This window comes from Macrotis lagotis, chromosome 2 (assembly GCF_037893015.1).
Source record: "Macrotis lagotis isolate mMagLag1 chromosome 2, bilby.v1.9.chrom.fasta, whole genome shotgun sequence".
Lineage (NCBI taxonomy): Eukaryota > Metazoa > Chordata > Mammalia > Peramelemorphia > Peramelidae > Macrotis > Macrotis lagotis.
Window position 1 is genome coordinate 62384865 of NC_133659.1, and position 20978 is coordinate 62405842.

General features: G+C 37.0%; 1 protein-coding gene across 7 annotated transcripts in view; it reads right to left on the reverse strand.

Annotated features, from left to right (window-relative positions):
• Positions 1 to 2343: 2343 nt before the first annotated feature.
• CCDC181 (coiled-coil domain containing 181) overlaps positions 2344 to 20978 on the reverse strand; it is a 53555-nt gene continuing 34920 nt past the window's right edge. For 5 of the 7 annotated variants that reach the window (XM_074221954.1, XM_074221952.1, XM_074221956.1 and 2 more), the window contains exons 4-6: positions 15298 to 15444; positions 8755 to 8912; positions 2344 to 5342 (exon numbers count right to left, since the gene is read on the reverse strand). In XM_074221954.1, coding sequence (XP_074078055.1) covers positions 5180 to 5342; positions 8755 to 8912; positions 15298 to 15444 — 468 coding nt within the window. In that variant the 3' untranslated portion in view covers positions 2344 to 5179. The remainder of the gene's footprint in view (positions 5343 to 8754; positions 8913 to 15297; positions 15445 to 20978) is intronic. The other 2 variants (XM_074221957.1, XM_074221955.1) reach the window with 2 other exon arrangements.

The window sequence follows — 20978 nt, forward strand, 5'->3', positions numbered from 1 at the left end:
CTTACATGAAGATTAGGGCAGAAATGTTCTACTACACATTAATAAAGAGTGAAGAGAATCATAACACAAAACATGTAGTTAGAAGGAACAGTAGAAGCCATCTACTCCAGTCCCATCATTTTATGAGAAACAAAGGCCATGAGCAGATAAGTGATTTGCCCAAAGTAAACACTAATTATGTCGAGGTAAAATTTGAACCCAGTCCTTGATGCCCAAGTCCACCAACAATATTATGCTATGTTGTATCATGTTTGCAACTACAAAATGTACAACAGATCATAACCCTGGGATATAATAGGATTTTCCAATTTTACAAATGAAGGTCAGAGATGCAACCTGCCCAGAGTCTCTTAAAGAGCTTTTTATGAAGGATGGAATTTCAGAATAGCATGGAAAAACTTGCACAAACTGATGCCGAGTAAAGTGAGCAGAACGAGGAGGATATTACACATAACAAATAAAGACATTATTATGATATTGCATTGCTTTCTGTCTGGTAGGATAGGAGAAAAGTGTAAAAAAGAAAACTACTGTTACATGTAGTTGAAAAAATAAATTTAAAATTTAAGAAAAAAGTTACATATGAAGAATTGGTAGACACGCTAATGGTAAGCAATTAGATTCTTAAAAGGTGAGCCATCTTTAAAGCATTATTTAAGGACCACAAAGACCTAAAGACTGGGGAGGATAAGTGAATAGTTATTTAGACAAGAACACAAAAATGGAAATTTCTGAATATAAAAGAGCCAACTTTTTATTTTTTCTCTATTTCCCTTCTAATTTTTAATATATTTTTGACTTCTTAGCTTACTAAATTTTTAAATTCATATTCTAGTTTGTTTTTGGAGATATTTTTCCCTTAGACCTGCTTTAAGCATTTTCTTTGAAATATTTCTATGATTTGTTCTGTGGTTCTCTCATTGCTAAATCTTCATTTGGGTCTGCATATTTTTATATTCCTTAAACTGGTAACTATTTGTAATTATGTCAAAGTCTTTAAAGACCATTTACTATTTTTGCTGTTTTACATTTGCAGTATTTCCCTCCTGTATGGTTAATTTTTGTAAAACTTTTACAGGATCCTGAGTTTTATTTTAGCTCTACTTCTTCCTAAATTCTATTTTCCTTTTTCCTTATATTTGTGAGATTCCAAAACTGAAACACTGAAATCTTTCACAATAGTATTACTATCTTTGCTTGAAAATTCAATTAATTTTTTCCTTTAGATGCTAAAATATTTGAATGGAAAATATTGATGAATGTGGTCTCCACTTTGTGTTGTGAAGTTTTGGTTAGGATTTGTCTCTGATTACAACTGATTTTTTTGTATTCACCAGATGCTTAAATTTTGTTACCTCTTTTTATTGTTTTTTTAAATTGTGTTTCTTATAAGCAACAAATTGTATTCAGTCTCACTTTTTCATTTTATTGGAGTGCTTAATTCCATTCACATTTAAGTCTCAGTTTTTCTCCATTTGCCTTTTTATTTCATTCCTCTTTATAAAAATGGTACTTTGTCACTTCAGTTTTTTTCAAATTTACTTTAAGGCAATCCCATTCCCCTCAACTCTCTCAAACATCCCCCCCCCCCCCGTTAGCCCTTTTCTCAATTTAGATTTTGCTTATTCCCTTTTCCCCTCATATATAATTCTTAACATTTGCCAAATTCTTAAAAATGTATCTTCTGCACTTTTTCTTAGTTGTCAAGTAAAATCCCTTCTCATCCCTTTCAATGCATTTTTTTGAAATTTCATTTTCACCTATTTCTAAAAATATTTTTCCCTCATTTTCTTCATCATTTCCTATCCTTACTATTTCTTATGTTTGTTGCTTTAATGTCTATTTTCCTTGTAAGGTACTTGTTTTGAGTTCCCACTTCTAAAAAGTTTCTTTTGTTCAAAACCTTATCCCCTAACCCTCTTTTTCTATTGTATCTGGCTCTCCAAAATAACATTTCCTGTAGTCAATATGGAAGACAGAAACATCACCCTCTGGTAGCAATTTTCCCATATCCCTGATTGTGTACAGTTCATTTCTATCTTTAGCTCTCATCAAATTTTTTTTTCCCCATTTGCATTGAAATTTCTACCTTGGATCCATGCCCTCTCACTATTTGGCATTAACTGCCCTTAGGACCTCGAGTTCCCGCAAGGCAAAGATGAGCACTCTAAGCACCCAATTCCTGCAGATTATGTCCACTGTCATTTCTTCATCTCCCATCATACTCTCTTCCCCATATAAACATTGCTCAGTGGATCACCCTTCTCATGACTGAAACAAGCTTTCTTTCTCTGCTTCCTATTCTTTAGCCCTTTTCTTACTGAAGGACAATATAGGTATAAATAAAATATTAAGAGACTACATAAGTTATTTTCTCTTCATTGTTAACCTTTGACTTGATCAAAGAACATCACATATTCCCCTTTGCTTCCTTCCACCCTTTTCTCTTTAATTCACCCTCTCAAGTGGCAGTTTAGTCCCATTAAAAAGAAAATGATTCAATTGTGAGTTTTAGTTCCTGGAATTTTGGGCCTCATTGAAGTTCCACTTCCACTCTGTGTCTTGATAGAGCCATCTTTTAATAATTTGTTGTTTTTAACCTCATAGGTGACTTTTTCTAGATTTTTTTTCCTCCCTCTTATTTTCTGTAGTAATTTGTTACTTCCTCCTCCCTTGGTTGCTGTCTTTGATTACCTTTCTAGAATTTCTGATGTCTGAGGTGTTTGCAAAGCAAATAAACTACTCATTTCTAGTTTTCTTTATAAGAAAGTTACAAGTATCTTTTTTTATTGAATAATTAAGCTCAGGTTTGCAGGATATATCACCTTGGGTTGCATCTTGGGCTCCTTTGCTCCCTGGAACACATTAGTCCATCTCTTCTGAAGTTTCTGTCAGGGGGAGAATAATCATATCATTCAGGTTTTCTTTATTTTGACGGTCTTTGGTTACGTTGTCATTAGAATTATTAAATTTAACCAAAACATGTCTTAAGAGGGTGTGTGTGTGTGTGTGTGTGTGTGTGTGTGTGGTGTGGTGTGTTTTCCTGAAGAAAAATGGTGGATCCTTTTCATTAGCATTTTGTGTGTTCAGAAGCTCTAATTGGATTCCTTGTATTTCTTACATTAGGAGGTTCAGGTTTTTTAAGACTTGTGTTGTTCTGGGAAGTTTTTCATCCTTTTCTCTCTCTATGCATCTTCTTCAAACTCAAATTTTTGTTAACAAAGATCATATTTTTTGCTGCTGCTTCTGATTGTCCTTTGCTTCTATGTATTTGCATTCCTAAAATGTTCTTTTTTAATGAGGCTTGCCACCATGGATTCAAGTATTTGTCTTCTGTAAATTATTTCTGCTATACAGACTGAGTTCTGTTTTCACAATTCTTATTTGTATTTTAAGCTATTCAGCATCATCCTTCTATGGTTTCACATTCCCTTGGGAATCCACAGGGTCTTTGGCCTTATCATTGACTAATTATTCATAAATGTCTGGATTCATTTAGCACATTCCTATCCTATATTAATATCTTTTTCTTTGGTTTATCTGCTTCTGCTCAAGTTCTTTAACTGAGTTTTCTTCTTCCTAAGATCTTTTATTTTTTTTTACAAGGCAAATGGGGTTGAGTGGCTTGCCCAAGGCCATGCAGCTAGGTAATTATTATGTGTCTGAGACCAGATTTGAACCCAGGTACTCCTGACTCCAGGGCTGGTGCTTTATCCACTGCGCCACCTAGCCGCCCCTTCTTCCTAAGATCTTTGGCAATTTCAGTCTTTTTTCTTTGTTTTCATCTATTGCTGCCTTTCTGATTCCTTCCCCTTTTGTGACAGTTTCTTTGGGAGAATGAATATCAAAGATATCTCAGCTTCCTCTTACACTGAGGAATTCACACTTCACCAGCTTCAGTCTCTACCTCAGGTGACTTATGAGGGGACAGAATGATCACAAGTAGATCCCAGTCTTCTTCAGCTGTTGGGGAATATCACACATGTAGACCTCCTGCCTCACTTCTCTTTCTCCCTAGCTCTCTGGCTGAGCTCTGGTGGAGCACAGAATGCCACCATGCATTCATTCTGTTTCATGACAGACCAGTAGTTTGACTTTTGCTTTCCACATCAGAGAGGTGGAAGGGAGCCAGAGCCCAGTTCTGTAGCAAACCAGGATCAGCTTGTGCAGTTCTGCCACAGTGTGGTGGTCATTAGGGGAGGGGAACATGGAGTGGCTGAATTAGGGATTAACTTTCTCTGCTGTTAGTTCATCCAGTTGTTACTTTGATGGGATTCTTGGTGTCTTAAGACAGTGAAGGAAGATAAAATTGCTTTAACTCTCTTGATTTAGACTTGAGATAGCCAAAAGGCAAAGTGATGATTTAGGACGAGCTCATTAGGATGACCAGAGTTGGATAGATTTGGGGATCATTTTCACAGATGTGATCATTGAACCCATAGGAGCTATGATAACCAAATGAGCTTGAAAGAGGGAAAGAGAGCTTGAAGAGACACCAAGATAAAGGACTGGGAGAAATCTATTTATGGATATGACAATGAAACAGCCCTCAGTCTACTCCATGAAATATTTTACTAATCATAAAGTAACAATGGCGGGTAGGGGGAGGAGAGAGGGGACAGACCTATGATTTCACTGATATAAGGCACTCCCAGTGAGAAAACTCCCTCTACCAAGGCAGAGCAGCAACTTGTATTTTTAAGAGAGATGCTGAAGCCTTGCGAGGTTTAGTGACTTGCCCAGGACCAATGAATCAGTTTGTACCAGAGGCAATACTTGAACCCTGGTCATCCTGACTCCAAGGCTGGCTCTGTATCTAAGTCAGGTTGCCTTAAAATGGCATTGTGATGTTTTCAGAGCAATAAATTATTTTAAGTTTTTTTCAATAACTATTTTAGTCCAGAAAGTTAAAGCTAGTAAAAATGGGTTTTATTCATTTTGTTCCATTTAATTTGTTTGAAACAATGCATATGGAATACTTTACAACAGTGAAATAAAAGGCATTTATTCAGTACTAGGAGTTTAAAAAAATAGATAAATTCACTGTCACTGAAGGATGAATATATTTCCCCATCATTTAGGATATGACCAAAGCACACAGATCACAACAAGGAATAACATCCACAGCTGTGAGGGGACACTGGCTACCAATTTAAGGATCCGGTGCAAACAGGAACTTTCAACTGTAATGATCGGTGAAACGAAAGGGTTTAGTTTCTGAAATGTTGTAAAGGAGGTTCTGCAGCTGTTTGGATCGTCGGGCTTCGATGCGGAGCTGCCTGGCTCTCTCTTTAGCAGCCTGCTGCTCGGCCAGCTTCTCTATTCTTTTTCTTTTTAGCCATCTGGAAAGACACAAGGGCATTTTGTGAGAAAACTGAAACCAGAAGGTTTCGTAACTTGACCAAGATCAGAAGTATATAAGATATATCTATCTATCTATCTATCTATCTATCTATCTATATATATATATATATATATACATATATATATGTGTGTATATATATATATATATATATATATATATATATATATATTGGATATAAGCAGAGCTGAGATTAGAATATCTAGTTTTCTTTTCCCTATACCATATGTTACCTCTTGGAAGTGAAGGAAGGAAGAAGGAAACTGTCCTTTTCAATCTCTGCCTCTTCTAAGATGCCAAAGGTCTATGAATATCTTTTCTCTTTCAAAGCCAAATTCCTTCATACACTCAATACCTCACCCTCTTTATCACTTTTGGAAATAGGGATATTCCACTCCTGGGCTAGAACTGTAATCTCTGAGGCTACCAACAGTCTCTTAGGAAATCTAAAGGCCTTTTCTTAGTCTTCAATTCACTCATCTCTGCAGCTCTGGAGGGTTTAGAATTTCCTTTAACTTTTCCTACTCATTCAACTTCCTAGATAATCAGTTACAAAGTCTTAGCATTTTTTCTTTACAGTATTTCTAGCATCCAACCTTCTCCTTCTAAAAACATTTCTTCTCAGAATAACATAATCTCTGATCTATGTGATTGCTTCTCAGTCATATTTACATTCTCCTCCCACCCATACCCACTAGGTGGACAATCCCTTCACTCTTTCTGTATATATATATATATAATACTCTCACTTTGTATCTCATCAGCTCCCATAGATTTAATTTTCTTCTCTAAAAAATGTCCTTCAAATATACACATCCAACCTTTCCTTATCTCTCCAGTCTTGTACCAAAAAAGACTTTTTTATACATTTGTTCGGAGTTCTATAGGCATCTCTATTACAACAGGTTCAAATTCATTATAGTTCCTCCAAAACCTACCCCCTCACTCAGAAATTCCCTACTTGAATCCACATGATCTTTCCAAGTCATTTGGATTTTCAGCTCTTTTTATTTGACTTTTCCCACTCATTTAATCCCATAATCTATCAATTCTTTCTTTACAATATCTCTTCCATTCAATCTCTATCTCCACTGATCACCTACCCTCCTTCAGGTATTCCTCATCTCCTACTTGATGTATTGTAAGTGGGGCCTCACTGGTCCCACAATATCAAGCCTCTGCTTCCTCCTACCCATCATCCACTTGGGGACCAAGATTAGTTTCCATACGCTTGAGCCATTTTACTCTCCTACTCAATAGATTCCACTTGCTCCTGTCTACAACTTCTAAGCTTAATTATAAACTCCTTGATTTGACTTTTGTAGCCCTTCATCACCCGGTCCCAACCTATCTTTCCAATCTAATTATCTATTATTCTCTGTACCCCCAGCTGCAGCTCTCCAACCTCTTCTACCTTCATATGCCTCTGCACCAGCTGTCCTCTATGTCTGGCCTGCAGAACCCCCAACCCCAGCTTCCTGGTATTCATTTCCCTGGATCCCCACATCATCCTTCAAAACATCACCTTCTAGGTTCTTCCCTGCCTAACTCCTCTGCTATTTTGTGTATACTCACAGATGTACCAGTCACCCTTGAAGAGCTCTAGAGCAAGTGGCCTGTGAACTGATTCTATAGTCTTTCAATGGGGCTTCTCCTTTCTCCTCCATGCGCTATATTTAAGGCAAAATGACCTGTTTGCTGTTCTCCCTACAAGTTGCTTTCCCACTAACTCTCCTCCCTGCCCAAATGATCATTCTCCTAAATTCTTGGGTCTTCTGTGGCTCAAATCTAGGGTCACTGCCACTTACAAAAATCCCTTCATGAACCCCCCCCCAAGCATTCTGAATAATAGTTCCTGTATTGACTTACCTGTGTATGTGGAAGTTCCTCCAGAGAAGGAACTACCCAAAACCTGTGGAGTTCCAGCAATGGTATCACAAACCTTAACAAATACTTGTTGAATGAAGACCTCTTAGTAAAGCCACATGTTATCACTCACGCATCCACAGGGGAACCACTGGTTTATTTTCCCCAACCACCACCCAATCCCAAATACCATCCAAGTTCAGCAGTTAACACAAGAAGGAGCAAAATATTTAATGTCCCCATTGCTTCTAATAACCCTAACCTTCCAAAGTCAGCATTCTCCTTTATACTGTGAACTACTACCCTAAATCCAAGCCTTGCTGTTTTTCCAAAATATTCAAGAACTGCATTACTCTAGGCAAGTGATTTATTCATTTTTTGGGTCTGAGTTTCTTCACAGGCAAAATGGAGGGCAGAGTTAAATGATCTCTTAGGCTCATTTCAATTCAAATACTATGGAATTATAATTGGTACCTAGATTTTAAGAGATGGGTTAGACTTTAGTCCACATTCCAGACAGTAAATTCACTTTTATCAATACTAACATTTTCCAAACTATGTCCTATAAACCTTGCATTCTGTATTACTGAAAAATGATTACGAGAGAATTTTTATGCTGTCCTCAAAAATGCCAAAATATTTTATAACAAAGATGGTAATTATAATATTGATAGTTTTTCATTATGAAAAATGCTTTTATTTCTCCCTCTTTGCATAAAACTTCCCTTTCACATCTCTTTATCCTGGAAATATTCTATAACTCAATGTCTCTTGAACCAGTATTGATTAGTTTCATCTATTTCAAGGCCTCAAATATCCTATAACCAATTTATCCTGCAATACTCAGCTCTAAACCATTAGTCTCCCCTTGGCTTTCTCTCCAGGTTCAATAGTCTCAAGTACTTTAATTTCTCCCAGGAAGACTGATTCCACAACCCTCTCATTATCTTTCTGACTCTATTTTAAACCTTTTTTAAGGTCTTTTTATTTTGAAAGTCAGAATCAAACAGTGCTTTGGTGAAGATCTAACCAGAGTATTATAGAGAATTGACCTCATGGTCCTTCCAAGCAATACTATTACATATGGTCTATTTTGTTAACCTTTGGGTTAGTGCTCAGTAGATCTTCATTTTATAGTAACTAGCAATCTCAGATGATCCCTTATATAAACAAGGATAGGCTAAAAACTTAAATGTATAATTCAGGGGACAACATTAATGCATTTTACAGAACTAAAATATTTTTAATCCACTGAAGACATAGCATAGAAATCCTGCCAGGTCCATCAGTACTCTGCAAGAAGAATATGAATTCTGAAAATAGATACCAAGCTAGAAAGTCTTCCAACTATAGGGCTCAAAGACTCTGTCAAATATATATGGACCTACCTGGCCAAGTTCAAAAACATAAGAGGCAATAATAAGGAGTTTCTATACTAATTAAATCAGAGATTCTTTAAATTACCAAAGTTATTTATCAAAAGCAATAAGGATGATGTCAATACATACAGCTCTCCTTTAACTTACTGTTTAAATGCCCTGTCACGGCCTTCTGCCCCTCTAAGAAAGAACAAACATTCCTCCTGTCGCCTCAATTCTTCAATCTGTCTTTCTTTAATCTGTTCTTCATGCTTTTTTTTAAGCCACATTCGAAAAGCTTGCTGAGGATCTCTGTTTTCTTGCTGCTTGGGAAAGAAAAATTTCAAAAATTCTATCAAATGAAAATGTTTATCTGATTCACACCTATAAGAATGAAAGCCATTTCCAACAGAGAATTAATAAAAAAAGAATGTCAATAGGCATTTCTCAAAGGACAAAAATCTAAGATACCAACAGTTCTATGAAAAAAATGTTCCAAATCACTAATGATTTGAGAAATATAAATTAAAACAACTCTAACATCTAACTCAAACCTCATCACATTGGCAAAGATAATGAAAAAGGAAAATGATTAGACAGGCCAATTGTGGCACTGTGGATAGAGCTGTGAATTGACTAGTCCAGCCATTTTTTGGAAATCAATTTGGAGTTATGCCCCAAATTGTTCATACCCATTGAATATTCACTCAGTGATACTAGGTCCATTTCCCAAAGACACCAAAGGAAGATAAAAAATTCATAAGTACAAAATATTCATAACAGCTTTTTATGGTAACAAAGAATTAAAATCAAAGAGGATGGTATGCATCAACTGGGAAATGTCTAAACAAATTATGGTATATGGATACAATGGATTATTACTGAGCCATAAGAAATGATGGAAAAGGTTTACTTAGAAACCTCTGGGGTGTATAAACTGATAAAAAGTGAAGTGAGCAGAAACGAGCCACTGAATCAGTAAATAATTTAAAGGGCTTACTATTTTCTAAGCATTGGGGATACAAAGGCAAAACGTATATTCCCACTGAAGGAGACAACATGTAATAACTATGGACCAATACAAGATAAAATGGTATAAATAGAAAGGTAATCTCTGAGAGAAGGTACTAACAGTGTGGGGGGGGGGGAGAGTGGAAGGGAGGAAAAAAGATCTCTGAGAGAAGGTACTAACAGTGTGTGGGGGGGAGAGTGGAAGGGAGGAAAAAAGACCTGGAAAAAGACCTCTGCAGAAGAGAGGAATTGAGTAAATGTGGAAAGAGACCAGGGAAGGCAAATCTTGGAGGTGAAAAAGGAGGACATTCTAGCAACGGGGAAAAGATAGAAAATAAAGAGATGGTACTCTCAAGAGCTGTAGGAGTCAAAAGATGGGAGACATAGGAAGCAGCATTTTCTATTTGATCCCACTGAGCAGGGCAGTGACATGGTCAGACTTGTTTGAACTTTGGCAGCTGAATGGAGGAAGGAGTGGAGTGGGGAGAGACTGGATGCAGGACGAACCACCTACAGGATCACTACACTATGCCGATGAGGTAAGGATGGCATGTGACTAAGAAGAGGGCGTGTAATGGATGAGGTGAAGAAAGATGGGACAGCACACTAAACACAAGACATGGAAATTGGGATCCTAGGTGACTAGAAGAATGGTGAAGCTGTCCACAGGAAGAGGGAAACTGAGGAGAGAAGAGGGTTTAGGAAAAGCTCAGTAGTGCTATTCTGATGTTGAGTTCAAGATGCCAACATGATATTTGTCCAAGATGTTAAAAAGGCAATGTGGGACTAGAGGCTCAGGAGAGAGACTGAGGTACCCTATATAGATCTGGGATCTGCAGAGAGATGATAACTGAATCCACAGGGACTCAGGGGAGCACTAACTGAAAACATCTATATAGTAAAAGCAACACTGTCAAGAAAATCATGTACAAAACATTTAAAAACCCTGAACAATGCAGTGACCAACTCCAGAAGGCTGATGAGGAAGAAAACAAACCACCTTCTGACAAAGGGGTTACTGGTCTCATTGAGCAGAAGATGACATACATTTCTAAACATGGTAATAGCTATATTTGTTTTGCTTATTTGCTTGTTTAAAAGATTCTCTTCTTGAGGAGAATTGGAGGAGAGAGAGGAGCTAGCAATAGGATCATCAAAAAATAAAGGCAAGATTTTCTTCCAAAGCACAAAATAGCTGATTGAAGCTCAGGAGGAAAGACAGACAAGCAGGACAGATTTGAGAGTAATCCCATTTTCTTCAGTTTCCTCAATTGTAAATGGAGATACTGGCAACTACCTCCCAGGATTTGTTGTAAGGATCAAATGAGATCATTGTAAAGTGCTTAGCATATCACAAGTAGTGGGGACCAGGGTAGCAAGTGTTACATTGAATTGCTTTATTTTTCATCTTTTAAAAAATTTTTTTGTAGTATGAGAAGAGTGAGAAATGGGGAAGTAGTGAAGGTAGGAAATATACTGGGAAATGAAAGTAATTTGGGGGAAAAAAGCTATCAATTTTTGAAAAGATACATTAGAAGGGAAAAATAAAATCAATGCTTATTTCCTTCTTTGCTTCCTTCTTTTCCTTCTTCCATCCTTTCTTCCATGCCAGACACATCTGAAAGGAACTCCTAACTCCAATACCTTTGTGTAGCAGTATTTGATTCAAGTCCATGTGTTTTGCTTCTTTACTTTGGTTTTAACTACCCCTCCATAAATAAGAATTTTAACTTCTGAGTCAGTTTTTCATTCAAATAGACCTAGAAATGTCACAGTGCAAAGCCTGACATGTAAAGAGTCTTTTGGGCTTGTGTAAATTAAAAAGAGCAGACTAAGCAGTTTAGGAAGGCAAAAGGCCTGAGGATGAGGCCCTGGTTGAAGACTCAGGTCTGTAAGCTGAGGCTTCCTTCTACAAGTAGAAATGAAAGCTAACTGGTGCACTTTCTTTTTTTCCCTAGGTTTTTGCAAGGCAAATGGAGTTAAGTGGCTTGCCCAAGGCCACATAGCTAGATAATTATTAAGTGTTTGAGACTGGATTTGAACCCAGGTACTCCTGACTCCAGGGCCGGTGCTTTATCCACTGTGCCACCTAGCCGCCCCTAACTGGTGCACTTTCAAGGTCAAACCTCAAAAATCTGGGAAAGGAATATCTGCTATTCAGATGACAAAAGAGGAACCCCTAAAAACCTCTGAACTTCTTGGTGTCACAAAGGGGTAACAGGAGTCCTTCTGGCTCTGCCCTCTCTTAGGACTAGATTCTGACACAGAGTCTTGATAATAAAGATTAAGGACATGACTTTCCCACATCTCTGTCTCTAGACAGGAGGATAGTCACTTCATCTCAACTCACAATTAACAAGAATGAATATCAAATACCAGAAAAAGTTCCTTCTAAAAACAATGGCAAAAGATTTTTCATAAAGTCTTTTTCTAGCATCAATAGTTTAGGGTTTATGCTCATAAGTAGGTCCTTGCACACTTTTAGTTGTGTTCAACTCTTCATGACCCTTTTGGGGGTTTTCTTGACAAGGTTATTGGTTGGCATTTCCTTCTCACGCTCATTTTATAGATAAGGAAACGAAGGCAAACAGGGTGAAATGACTTGCCCAGAGTCACACAACTACTAAGTTTGTGAGATCATATTTGAACTCAGGTTCTCCTAACTCCAGACCTGGTCTTCTAGCCAAAAGACTACCTAGCTGACTTTGAAAAATATTAGTTTCTTAAGTAATTCTTAAGGAATGATCAAAACGTAAGTTTTAGAGCCTGAATTTTCCAAACACTTGCTCTTTATTTTGGCAAAAGAAATCTAAGATCTAAATGCCAGGGTACTATGAGAAAAGGGATGCTGTAGGAATGCATAGATATTTAAACACTAATTGTGTCACTAGCTTATCTTCTGATCTTAAAGTTTCTCAAATACCTGAAGCTCTCTACCTCACACTTAATAAAACTAATAAAACATCAACTAATTTGTGTTTGTATGTTTGTGTTAAGGCTAAAGACCAATTACAGATCACTGGAAAAATAACACTAATTGGGGTAATATTTATAACTATCTTGTCAAACCCAAATGTTTGTTTTTATACTCGTCTTTGATTAAGAACTTTAAGAAGTTATCATCAGAAATATCAGTTTAAGAATTTTATTTATCTTCCAGTTCATATTCAAGAATCAGGACAACTGAATGAGTGGTCATCTGGAAAGCAAGTAATAAAGCATTTTTGAAGCTAGCAAATCAATAAATGATCATGCTTCCCAAGAGACATATACATAACCTTCATTCCTTCTCCAGATGGAACAATACATCATGTTTTTAATAGTTTTCTGCTGTATATATTAGAATCATCAGTCTGGGAAGGAACTATGTGATACAGTGGATATAGCACTGAAATGGCTGTCAGAAGACAGACTGACCCCATTTATACTGGGGCAAATCACTTTACCTGTCTCAGCTCCAGGTTCCTCTTCTATCTGAGGATAGTAATATCCCAACATTGTTAGTTGATGAGATGATGAATATAATAGAACTTTGAAAATATAAAACCTTAAATACAAATTTAAAATAGTATTACATGTGTCAATACACATTTGGGTTAATAGGCCCAACAATCTTCTGCTTAGATTATTGAGATAATTGCCCTCACTTGTCCCCTCAAATACAGAAGAAGAAAAAAAAACCTTATTTGGTGTAAGTATAGGACTACTTAGAGAAGATAATTTCCCCCTTAGTCTTTTTTAATAACAAGTTAAAACAGTTATAAAAAAGTTGGGAAAAGAACTGTAGAGAATCTGAGCTTTGGGGGGCCTAAAACTTAATAAAAAGCAAACAGAAGAAAATAAATATTCTAGATTTTCCTGAATAATTTGACATAAAGAGAAATTACTATTCTCAAAAATACAGAATAGTTTAGGGAATTGTATTAAATTTGTAGGTTTTGTGACTCTTTAATAAAGTACTATTTATACTTACTTGAACTGAACTTAGGAAAGATGGCTAACTCCAAAAGAGAAACACAAAATCTGAAAGGTCATAAAAGCACTAGACAGATCATCAAAGTAACTGTATCTAATACAGTACAGCATGCATCATCAAAGACTAACTATTCAAAAAGAAGTACAGTTATTATTTTTAAATGAGTCTCCCCATCTCAAATAAGCTAAAATACAATGGCCTGGAGTGGGTCTGCAAGCACACTGACTGGCTCAGAAGCTCTGACCGCTCCCTTTCTAACCTGGGCCTGTTTACTTCTACTTAGGCAGCTGGGGTGGGGGGGGAGTCCCCACTCCTGGAGGTTCACTAAGCCATGCCAGACTAAGTGAGCCTCCTAATTGGATTAGGACATTTTAGCTCAGACCTCCCAATCAAGCCATCAACCTCAAATATACAATTGTCATTGTAAAGAGACCAAGGAGACCGACCTCATTTTCTTTAGAGGGAGCTTGGCCCTCAATCTTTTTTCTTTTGCCCCTTTTCAATGTGTTCTGAAAACTTATGTGAACATATATCTGTATAGATATGCAGAGTATATGCACACACCTATACACACATATATAGAGAGAATATATTTATGTATAAGTAGTATATTGATATAAACACACACCTTTTTTTTAACTAAAAATATTAATGTTTTAGAACCAGAGGAAAGGGGCATACAAATGGTAAATGAGCATTCTTAGCTATTTCTCTAGCACCAGCAATAAAGCAACAGACCCCAAAGAAATTTAATGAGTTTAATAGTGATATTAAAAAAAGATCTGAGCCATTGTAAACTAGTGTAGCCAGAAGAACATGCTTATGGCTGCAAAGATGCACTAAAGCTACCTATGATAATGGGTTTTTCTCAGATGATACAGCCCAAAAGCTTAACAGATTCATATACAATATTACAGTTAAATCATATTTAAGTCTTTGTAGTAATAAGAGTATTAATATTAAATAAGACAGCCCCTATTAGCATCTTCCCTCCCATGCCAGATGTTGTCCTCTACTATTCAGACATCACTGCCTCAGGACATTTAAACTAATCCCATGGTTGCACTATCCTGGGGACCCCTCTCTTTGCTACCAGTCCCAGGCTACTGGGAGGGGTCTCTATTTAGCAGTGGTTATCAACCAAACATACTATCCCCCATTCCCTACCAGCCTCATTCAGCGCCAAAAATTTTAAAAGCTTTAACACAAAAGGAGACAAGATTAACTCCATAATGATGCAATATGGAACTATCAAAAACTCTCCATATCAAAGTATCAAAGAAACTTTCAAGTCATAGGAACATATTATTACAAGTCAATGCAATATAGTTGAAGGTTCAAATTTTAAATCTAATGCTTACTATCACAACATGACCTTGGACAAGTCATTTAACCTCTCTAAGTCTCAGTTTTCTTCAACTGTAAAATGAAAGGGTTAGATAAGATGGCTTTTAAGGTTCCTTCTCACTCTAGATCTATGATTCTTTGGTCTTAGGAGTCAAAAAAATCGTAGGCCTGAATAAGATAAAATAAGACTCAAAAGAAACAATGAATTTTAACAAAAACTGAAGCTTTTTCTTTCACATAAATACTCTTTTGTCATTTTTGTGGACTCATATCTTCCCTATATTATTTTAATCATTTTCCATTAATTCCCAGTTGAAAATGTGGACAAGCTTTGGGGGTATGCATATTCATTTCTTATCAATAAAAGTTTTACTTACTCGGCTATTCATGTCTTCCATTTCTTTTGCCCTTTGAATTCTTCTCATCTCCATAAAATGTTCCTTTTTCTTTTGCAACCAAGCTCTAAAGACCATTTCATTCTCTCGTTTCCTTTCTTTTTCCTCTTCTCTTTTCCGTTGCTCTTCCTGGCAAGAAAAAGTATAAAGAAATGAGTAAATTTTATTTGGGAGGGAATTACAAATTACTCATTTTCAGAGCCATGCTTTCAAGGCTAACCTTTCAGGGCCAGGGAGGAACTTGCAAATAAGGGGGGGGGGGGGGTCCATGATATCACAGAATACCAACTGAACACAGGAGAGTTCCTTGATTATAGATTCTTAAATTATATTAATGATGATGATAGTTACTTCAAGCATAAGTGAAACTCGTTTGAATTTTCTAGCTCTGCAAAGTTAAATTTAGCTGTGTAGAGAATTTTGAGAGAGTATAATTTCATTCATATTAAATGCATAAGTGGTCAAAAGTCACTGGATCTTAGGTACCTACCCCGACCCTTTCCCAACTCTTTGGATCTACTTTTGGAACATCACAAAGACAAAAAATAACTGTATATAATGCTTTAAAGTTTCCAAAGGAGAATACATACATAATACCATTGAATTTTACAACTCTGGGAGGGAGGAAATCTAGGTATTATTATATATGGCTTACAGTTAATAAAACTGAGGTCCAAAGAAGCTAATGACTTGCCCATGAACACACAGTTAAAAAGAGGTCTGAGGCAAGACTGATATCCAGGCCTTCCCAACTCTGAGCCCCAGCACTGGTATCAATCCACCCTAACATATCATCTCTTTTCAAATGTTTATTAAGCACCTGTTTTATACAAACCATAATACTCCAAGGTGTTGGGAGCCAGGGTCTCTAAGCTGCTTGACACAGTCATGGCAAAAGACTCAAGACGGCCACACTGCCTGATGGAACAACATTTCCTTCATATATTTATAGGTCTAATATTGATTGCAAAAATTACTCATCCTAATAGTGGAATGACTATAAAGGAAGGATTCCCGAGAAATTCCTTGAATAAAACAGATTGTGAACTCTGTCCAAATTTAACAGGACTGCCTCCCCCCAAGGCATATAAAAGGTTCCAACATTATGAAATATGTGGAAAACCCAACACTGGGAATTCCAAGGAGACGTCAGAATATAAACAGGGAAAACAGATACAAGATAGTTTAGGTAGAATTCCTAGGAAATCAACAGTTTTGCCTCCCTTAACATACACAGGAATATATGATAAAGATGGTGAAAGAATAGTTAGTATAGGTAACCGATATGTGAACATTACCAGCCTTACTTTATTGGGAAAGAATAAAAAAGTCACAGAAACCGTGGTTTCTATCAATAAGGGCTGAAAGGAAAATTGGTTATTGAAGGAGTCAACAGATGGGTGGACAAACATAACTGCCCTCACTGTAGGTTGTCAAGGGAGCATATAAAAACATTATAAACGTGGCATAGAAATATAAAAAAACATTCCATTAAGCAAATTGTATCAGAAGATTATTGTTATTATTAGGAGAGACCCTGCTTAATGAATAACTTTACATGCAGCAACAAACTCGGTAACAGACAGGTTGAGGTCATCATGGTCTGAGCAGGGATAAAAAACTAATTAACTACATGACTGATAATGAAACTTGTAACCACATGAACTATATGATTGATAATGAAAATTGTAAACTTTTGTAACCAAGGAAATGATCTTAGCTTGCTTGCTATAAAAATAAATCTGAGCACCAGTCAGTCAACCTGCTCCTGCCTTTAACCCGTGTTGACTCAACTCATTTTGCCGACTCTATCCCTTCTGTCAGCTTCCAAGGACCCCGTGGAGGCTGGACCCCCACACCAAGGGTCATGCAAAATTCAGATTTTATAGATCCAGTAAAGAGATAGCTCCAGAGATGACCTTGTAGGTATATACATAGAAATATTATTAGATAGATGAATGGATGGATAAAAAGATGCATGCATACACACATACATATAAAAATAAATCAACACAGATAACATGGATAGTTGTATGTTACTATAGTTAGATGTACATATATATATTATATATATATATATATATATATTTACATAGTTGATAGATAATGGATGGATGGTTATGTATAGACATGGTTAGATAAATAGATCCATGTTATGTAAGCTCAGTTATTTCTAACAAAGTGTTATGCAAAGTCTGAAAAGAAAAATCATTGGGAAATGAGGGAAATTGGAGAAGACTTCTTGCTACCAAAGGAGGTAGAATCCAGGTTAGGCATTAAAAGGACTCATAGGAACTCAACAAAAGATGGAGAAGGAAGGCATATTTCTGATACAGAATTAAGAGGCTTCATAAAGGCAGAGAGATTTTGGAGGGGGAAGAATGGAGTTAAAGAGTCATCCTTGTTTGCAGCCAAAAAAAAAATATAAGGAGGAGAGTCATTTAACAAGATTAGAATGTAAATATGTTGTAGAAAACCTGGAATGTCAAGGATTTTACTCAGGAGGCAACAGAGAACCATGGAAGATTTTTTGAGCAAAAAAATTGTTCAAACAGATTTACATATATAAAACATTCTTGCAGAGGTACAAAGGACAGATTAGAAAAGAAAAAAGTGGAAACAGGAAATAGTCAGAAGCTTATTGCATGGCAATAGGGTCTCTACTAGGGTATTTGCAATTTGAATAGAGGGGGCAGATTCAGTGAGACCAAGTAATTAATTGGTCGAATATGAAAGAATTGAGGAGGAAGAAGAAATAAAATAATAATCTCAAGATTATGAATGAACATAGGTGACTGGGTGTATGATCATGTCCCAAATAAAAATAAGGATATTCAAAGGAAAAGAAAATTTTATGGTAAAAGGTAATGAGCTCAGAGAAGTTATCTATTTACATTATCTTTTACTTTCTCACCTCTGGTTTCCCCATAGTTTACAGTCCTTCTGACTCCCATAATCTGCTAGAAGCTGCTCTCTCTCCAATGACACCAAGGATCTCTTTACTGCTAAGTCCATAGTCTTTTTTTCTCAGAGACTACATCTTTCTAGTCCTCACTGCAGCATTTCACCCTGTTGAACATTCCCTCCTCTTGCAAAGTCTCTCATTCCTAGAGTGTGATCCTCTTCTGTCATGGTTTTCTTCTCACCTGCTAAACTGGTTTTTCTTGGTCTCTTTTGCAAACTCTGAATCTACTCTACTGCTAGGACTCAGTTGAGGTCCCCCTCCTCTTTTCTCCTCTATCCTCTACACTTTCTCTTGGTAAGGTCATCAGATCATTATCTTCTATGGTTTGGGATATCTTCTTTATACAGATGCAGGATAGACTCAAATCTATATAGTCAATCATCATTTTTCTCCTGAAGTGCATGCCTGACCATCTCCACCTGAATGATCCAAAGACAGCTCAATTCAATATGTCCAAAACAATAATACCATTTCCCTTAAATTTAACATTTCTCTTAGCTTTTTTTATTTTTCTTAATCAATCATGTAGCATTTATTGCTAATTTCCAAGCACTGTAAATATAAAGACACAAAAGACAGTCCATACTGTCAAAGAGTTAAGTCTAGACAACATGCAAGCAGCTTTGCACAAAAAAAGGATCTGCCTAGGATAAACTCAAAGGGAAGGCACTGAGCTTTAGGCCAGGGAAAGGCTTCTTGGGGAAGGTAGGGCTTTAGCTGAGGCCTGAAGAAGACAGGAAATTGAGGAGGGAGAGATGAGGAGAAAAGGTTCCAGGTATAAAGGTCAGTCAATGAAAATGTTGAGAGTGAGGGAATGGAGTTTCCAATGTAAGGGACATCAAGGAGACCATGAAAAGAAAAAGTGCAAGAAGAATGGAAAAGTAGAAAAGATTATGGAGGGGTTTGAATGCCAATAGAGGTAGGTTGACTGAATAGAGGAGTGACATGGTCCAAATTTATGCTTTAAGAAGATTGATAGCTGAGTGAATATAGAGTTGAGTATGGGGAATTGAGGCAGAGACCCCATCCAAAGGCTACTTAAATAGTCCAGGCATAAAGTGATAAAGACCTGCCCCAGGAGAGAAGGGGGTATACACTGGAAATGTTATAAAGGTGAAAATCAACAGTTCTTAAAACAGACTCCATGAGGGGTGAGAGGTAAGGAATGAGACATTGAAAATTTCATCTAGGTTTGAAACCTGGGTGAAGTGGAAGATTGTAGTACTCTCAACAGAAACAGGGAAGTTAAGAAGAGGGAAAGGTGTGAGGTGAAAGATGAGTGTTCAATTTGGCACATGTTGAGTTTAAGATGTCTACAAGACATCCTATTCTAGATATACAACAAGCAATTGGAAATGTGAGACCCAGAGGTAGAGAGATTAGGGCTGAACTAAGTCTGAGAATCATCCACATGGAGATGATAGGTGAATTTAAGGAAGCTGATGTCACCAAGTGAAACAGAATAGAAAGGCAAGCAACCCACGACAGAGCCTGGTTGGAACCCACAGTTAAAGGGGACAAGCGAAATTCAGAAGAGGAATGATTAGGTAGGTAAGAAAAGAATCAGGAAAATACAAAGTCAGGAAAACCTAGAGGAGAGTTTATCAAGGAGAAGAGGGAGATGAACAGGAGCAGAGGCTACAGACAATCAGTGAGGCACCACTTCAAGTTATCCAAATTAGCAAACTGAGATGTCATCCTTATCTCTTCATTCTCACTCACCTCTTCCCCATATGCAATCAGGTAGAGAGCATTGTTGATCCTACCTACACAACCCTCTCTCCATCCCCTCTTTCCTCTCACATCACATCTAGCCCAGGGCAGGCTTTCATATCTTGCTTATACTACCAATCTCCCTTAATTACCTTTTTGACATTTTAAAATATTTGAAATATTCTGAAATTTCTAAAATGAAGATCTGGTCATGTCACTAATCTTGCTCAAGAAGCATCAATGACTCCCTGCTGATTCCTCTATCACTAAAAATGCTTTATGTTCTGGCTCCTATTTTTCCAAGCTGATTGCACATTGTTCTTAATTGTAAAGTCTATGTTTCAGTCAAACTGACCTACTGTTTCCTCTATATAACATGTCATTTCCTAGGAACTCTGAGGTCTTTTGTCACAGTCTGTGCTTGTAATGCATCCCTCTTCATCTTTCCCTCTTGGCTACACTAGGTCTCCCCATGAGGCTCAGTTCAAGTCCCACCTTATATCAAATAGGCCATTTCTGATTTCCCAGTTGGTTTTCTCCCCTCCACCCCACCCCTACCCTTCCTAAGTCATCTGGTATTTGTTTCATCTTTTCTATGATCACATCTGTGTTCATGCTGTATCTGCTGAACAGATAGGTGCCCTTGAAAGCAGAGAATATTTTTAATTTTCATTTTGGTATCCCCATTTTTATTTAGTCATGTCAAGATTCTTTGTGACCCCCTTTAAGGATTTTCTTGGTTAAGATGTTGGAGTGCTTTACCAGTTCATTTTATAGATGAGAACATTGAAGCAAACTGGGATAAGTGACTTGCTCAAGGTCACACAGCTGTGTGTCTGAAGTCACATTTGAACTTGGATCTTGACTCCAGATCTGGCAATCTATCCACTCCACCACCTTGCTGCCTGTTGTATATCACTAGCATCTTCTAATAATTCTTCTGTAGTAGATGCTTACTGAAAGCCTATTGAATTTAACTCAACAT